Genomic DNA, 5,991 nt, shown 5'->3' with positions numbered 1-5,991 from the left:
GGATTGACAGAATTGAGTTTTGTGTTCACAAAATTGAGTTTTGTGGTACAGGATTGACAGAATTGAGTTTTGTGTTCACAAAATTGAGTTTTGTGGTACAGGATTGACAGAATTGAGTTTTGTGTTCACAAAACTCATTTTTGTCAAGTTTATAGGTACAAAAATGCCTGTCCTGCATGGCGCCCCGTACATGCCGCACATCATGGTCACGGCCATGTTTACAATCTGCATGGTATCTTGATTCGCCTGCGTGGTAACGTTTCCGCCTACACGTACAACCTATTTCTTATGTATAGTGAATGATTCCATTCACTAACAATCGAATAATCCCATGGCAGAGTACAAAGCACTCGTCTATGCATAACCTATCCGACCGTGGCTGTTCGAATCCGATAGCAATGATTCATCACTACTCAATTTATCGGTATTCCACTCCAGAGAGAATTCGAATACAGCGCGCCTTTCTTGCTCAGGTCGGGTCGGCGGTGCAGAGCGGAGTTGGCTTACGGTGACGGTCGCCCACCGTGTCCTCTGCTATTACAAGACTTTTTGCTGCACCACTCGGCGCGCGTGAGCCTCGGTTTATGGGTCAAACTCGGCAATTCAGCCGAACACGCTTATTAACTCCAGACAACGGTCTATTTTACTGCGCCAATGCTATTTACACGGCAAACACGAACGACCAATTCGCCGTAGCTACTTCGCCGTGAGCCGAGCTACGGACCGGACCACGCATAGGAAAAGCGCGATCAAAATAATTTTCAGCTGCGCGGTACGGAGAACTTGGCAGTTTTAATAAATTGATCACATTTGCGTTGAATAAGTAGCCTTACCTGGCGATAAATCTTCCGGTGTTGCTTGGTATGTGGGAGGCGCGTTAGAGACGTTTGCGATGCTCAGATGGGTAATCGGAATTCCCGACACGGACGTCGTGACAATTAATCAGATTGCAAAAACGTCGGCGGTTATAATTATACACTGGAGCTTACATAGAGCATTCATATGCGGCTACTTCTAGATTGGTTAGAGACTGCTTCTTTGTCTGCTTGTCTGCAGTTCCCACAACGATGGAAGGCAATGGATGTGTTTTGCTCTGCCTGCTGGCCTGCCTGAGTGTGTCCGCTGCTAGGATATTCGAGCGGTGCGAGTTTGCGACGGAAATTCTCAAGTTAGGAGCACCACCTTCCCAACTCGGTGACTGTAAGTGCAATCGTCAAGAGCGCTGTATAACGTAACACAATACTTGGGTATGAGTGTTATTCGTACGATGTCAATTTTCTGGTTGTTTGTGTATTCTCCGTGGAGCCATTAGGCGCGTTCACACTGGCGGGAATTAGCGGGATGCAAATCTCGGATTTTGTATCGCGATCGAAATACCGAGATTTTTACAAGTGTGAACGCAAAAATCTCACTAAATATCGCGATCAGCATCGCGCTGCAAATCGCACTTTTGACTGCGATATTTGGGAATTAGCGCGATTAATTGCACCGCGGCGTGTGTGTAAACGCTCGCGCAAATAATCCCGGTATTTTCTATCCCATCATACGATGTGTTTACGTAAATACGTGCAGACGTAGAGTAGCATACGTTAACGTAACAGAGCTAGAGTAGCATACGTTAACGTTACAGAGCTAGAGTAGAATACGTTAACGTAATAGAGCTAGAGTAGCATACGTTAACGTAACAGAGCTAGACAACGACTGCACTGCCGTGTACGTGGAATCGAACACCGAACTCGAATCCCGGTAGTACATAATTCGCGCGCGCGCGACCGGAAGGGTTATATTCCGGCTTGATATCAGGCATGCGCAGTTCGATTAATAGAAATATCCCGCTCGGCAATTAGCGAGATATTTCCGCCTGTGTGAACAATGACACAATTATCTCGGTATTTCCATCGCGATTAGCATCGCGGTTTTTCTTGTGTGTGAACACGCCTAATTGTCTCTATTCCACAAACATCGAGTTCGTACGCGATGTGTGGCCACATATTTGAACATAATATAGTGCTGTTTAGGGATTGATACCAGAAATACGTGTAACGATCTTGTTTAGTCCTAAGGCAATATATATATTATATACAAATAAATAAATAAATAAATATATATATCAATGCGTATATAGGGGCGTGTATCTGCGATCATGCTTGGATCAGGAACTTATAAATGGAATTCCATTTATAAGCTCCTGCTTGGATGTATATAAGGAGGCAGTGAGACCGAGAAAATAAAATAATACCTGTGCAATTCACGTCATATTTAGACTGATGGCGCTTCATTTAACAGAGCAACAACAAAGACATCAAATATGGATTACATCTTTATGGGTAGTGTCACGATTAATTGTAGACGGGCATGTGAAATTCATCCTATAGCACCATAGTTGCGATAAACTAATATATATTCGACCTTTGTAAAAGGTGCTTTGTTCTACGTTAATTGTATCATCACGCTCCCCCCATTTAGCACCTACTTGGAATTAGTTGAGATAGTGTAGATAGTTGAATATATACCCATGTTTAGCTGTTAAACTAATGTTAGACCGACCTCGAGAGAGGTGTATTCACGCGTAGTCATGACAATAATAGTCATTTGCAAAAGATCGCAAATGTGATATTTACGACACGATATGAAGGATGACCTAGAATTTCTCACTTAATGCCCACGTTACCCGAGGTTAGCTCCGTAGATAAAACATAGTTAAATTTCTATTGCATCAAGTTACGGCATCTTTCAATTGTGATTCATCTTGGCCTGCGCTGCCACTTCGGTCGGTTTATCGACGAATCTATAAAATCAGTAATTACTCCTTGTTCTTCGTATAAACCCAGCCTGTTGCACGTGCGTGTATATAGAATTGACTCAAAAAATCCAAGACCCAGTACTAGAATGAAATACATATAATCTGAATGAAGTAATGCGTATGCGTACAGGGGTGTGTCTTGCCGCGCACCAGAGTGAGTTCAACACGGCCATCAACCGTGGGCCAGCAGCGGACGGCAGCCACGACTGGGGCATTTTCGTCATCAGCGACCAGTTCTGGTGCAATGCAAGCGACGCGAGTCCTAGCAACCAACAACGCAACTTTCCCAATTTCTGCAATACGGATTGCATAGGTACGTACACCGCTGCCGCCACAATTTGAATACTTGTACATGGCCAGACTCGTCTGTTACCTGCTTCTACCGACAGTCGCGTAACTGACGTGATAAAATATGCAATGATTTCTTCGTAAGGCTTCAATCGAAACGACTACGTAGTGGCTTTCAGAAAGAACTGGCTTTCAAAATGGGGCACAGTATGATTTCGTAGTTCGACCGTGACAGAAGATGTCGACGATTTTGCGATTTCTTTTCATAGCAGATTCGCGGAAATTTATTTGCACGCACGGATTAGCGGGTATTGTGCATGCTTATTTGAGTAATTTACGTTTGCTATATATTCCCTCTAGTTTAGCCAGCAGCCAGGTCAACAACCACAATTAAGCTAATGTGCTTAGTATAATCTTCCAGTGAGTTCAGCGGAGTTGTACTACCATACTTATACTATACGCTCAATTTAGGGGCAAAGTTTGACACACTTCTACTACACATTGCAGATTTCACTGACGATAACATCGCCGATGACTTTGCATGCGCCCAGTCCATCTATCTACGCCATGGGTTTCACGCCTGGTAGCTATCTAATAATTGTTTTTCCAGTAAAGTTAAATACGTAATAACAATGGGTTTTTTCGTGTGGACGTTGTACGTTAACGTAATAATTAATGCATAACCGGTTATGCGCTCTAAATGAAGTGTAAGAGAATATATGGGTCATGTTTAATTTCGCGTTTGTAGGCGGCACCTTGTGAAAACCCATTGTATATTGATGCTTGACAATAATGATAATTGATTATAGAAATACACGTGAGGCATTATCACGAGTGGCACGACGACCTACAGCTCATACCACAGCGTCACGCCTGATATTATATTCACGTGATTTACATTTTAACGAACCAATATTTGATTCAATTTATGCCTAATTATCCCAAATTATGCCTAATATACACATAGCTGACATAACTGCCCGATTGGGTTTTCTGTTATGTTTATTTCCCTTTCCAGTGTTCATTGCATATGCGCAATAGGACACAACCACAAAGACGCTCGCGTATTTTCAGCCATTTCACTAATATTGTTAATTTTTGTCCATTTAGGTTCGCCTGGCAGCAGAACTGCATAAACCAGGACGTGACTGCTTACATCGTCGGTTGTCAAGACTGTCAGTGCACTTGCAGCACTACTGCTGACAGTGGATCCGACGCGGTCGTCCGCACAGATGGTGCTGTTAGAGATGATCGTGGTAACGATGTCATTGATAGCAATCCTTAGGCATCGGATTTGCTTCCCTGAAATGCTTACACTTTAGGGTCTTTTAAAGGTTAAAAATTACCATATGGTAATTTATTTTATATGCACACGCATCTTCGTCAATTCACCTTCTCGTTCCTTATGCGAGATAAGTTTGTAAGCCATAGCCAATGTGGAAAAATATGAAAATATTAGTGTTTGCATTATTGCATACACTATTTTCAAAGCAGTGTTGAAGACACGTCGTCCGAGAGACAAAGGAGAGTACTATTCTATTGTTGAGCAATGTTAGGTAATTGTCCTGTTAATCTACCGAGGTGGCACGCTCAATTAAGCTTTTTATATCTAACTAACTATGCTATTCTCTATATTATTCGGCGTGCCATTCTTATCTTTAAATCGATAAGAAAAGAACATGCTTATTACCGTCTATATAAACAACGGTTTCTACATGTGTCGTTGCGCTTATTGGTAGGCGGAATATGTACCTTATATTAAATCTGTAATTGTATCGTAATGATTTCAAATTTAAATGTAATATTTTCGTTAAACGGAGTAGCACGTGCAACATACAGAAATTGTAAAATTAGTATTAGTACAAATTGGTGTTTTCGGTACAACGCAGGAAATTGGAATTTTGTATATTCTCAGTTTATATATATTATATATATATATATATATATATATATATATTATGATGTATACATATATATATATGTAATACATATATACATATATATACTATACTAATTGAAATGAATTACGTCGTCTTTCATCAATGCCTATTATCTTGTGTTTATTATTTGTTAGTGGTGGCCGCTTACTCATGCACGCGTACGCATGGACGAACGCAGGCGTGCACGAACACACGACTATCTCTATATCGTATATTCTACACGGGTTTTGCGAGCGATTTTCGTGATGCAACTTGAAGGTAACGTGTACTCAGCAGAATACTGTAGCAAAAGGGAAGCGGTAATCGTCTAACTCGCTATTATTTCTAGTCGAAAGCCGAAACGACACGGCGCCCGCTACGCTACGCCATGGCAAACAAATATAACGACGCGATACAAAACGAACGAGGTCGACGGCGGACGTCGGGTGAGGGGGCTCGGGGGGGAGGAGATGATCGTATTAGGTGCACACACGGTCGATAGTGCAACATGTTCTGCTTGCATCTATGACAAATACGACATACGCATATACGCTCTCCTATGAACTTATTTGTCAATAGGAAGATTCCTTCCTATGACAAATATTGTCGCAGTCAACTTCGTTCGCTTTACAGCTGCAAATCACTGCTTGCGTTCATAATAGCGCTCCTAAACCCATTGATGCGCAAAACAACATACAACAATATTTGTCATAGGTAAGAATCTTCCTATGACAAATAGTGTCATAGGAGAGCGTATATGCGTATGTCGTATTTGTCATAGATGCAAGCAGAACATGTTGCATAGTTGCAGCAAATTTCGTGGCACCGTCATGTGTAGCCGCGTTGTCGCCGGCAGCCTCGTTCACACGCGAGTGAATGCTTCCCACAAATACGATTTATGTGTGAATATTTAAATGCGATTTCTGTGTGTATATTCGAGTGCAATTTCTATGTGAATTAACACTCGCGCATGCAGCCATC

At 41.9% G+C, this 5,991-nt stretch overlaps 1 protein-coding gene across 2 annotated transcripts; it reads left to right on the top strand.

Annotated features, from left to right (window-relative positions):
• Positions 1–504: 504 nt before the first annotated feature.
• LOC106807578 (lysozyme C, milk isozyme-like) lies at positions 505–5,041 on the top strand. 2 transcript variants are annotated; one of them, XM_014809959.1, is made up of 5 exons: positions 505–772; positions 1,057–1,200; positions 2,934–3,116; positions 3,599–3,674; positions 4,202–5,041. In XM_014809959.1, exons 2-5 carry the CDS (start codon positions 1,068–1,070, stop codon positions 4,374–4,376), a joined length of 567 nt encoding a protein of 188 aa, XP_014665445.1. In that variant the 5' UTR covers positions 505–772; positions 1,057–1,067; the 3' UTR covers positions 4,377–5,041. The 2 variants fall into 2 exon arrangements, with proteins under 2 accessions (XP_014665445.1, XP_014665452.1); XM_014809966.1 differs by lacking the exon at positions 505–772 and adding an exon at positions 780–861.
• The last annotated feature ends 950 nt before the right edge of the window (positions 5,042–5,991 follow it).

Source organism: Priapulus caudatus, unplaced genomic scaffold (genome assembly GCF_000485595.1).
Source record: "Priapulus caudatus unplaced genomic scaffold, Priapulus_caudatus-5.0.1 Scaffold11, whole genome shotgun sequence".
In the NCBI taxonomy this organism is placed as follows: domain Eukaryota; kingdom Metazoa; phylum Priapulida; class Priapulimorpha; order Priapulimorphida; family Priapulidae; genus Priapulus; species Priapulus caudatus.
Note: the sequence above shows the minus strand (reverse complement) of the source record. Positions and strands in the feature narration are given on the sequence as shown.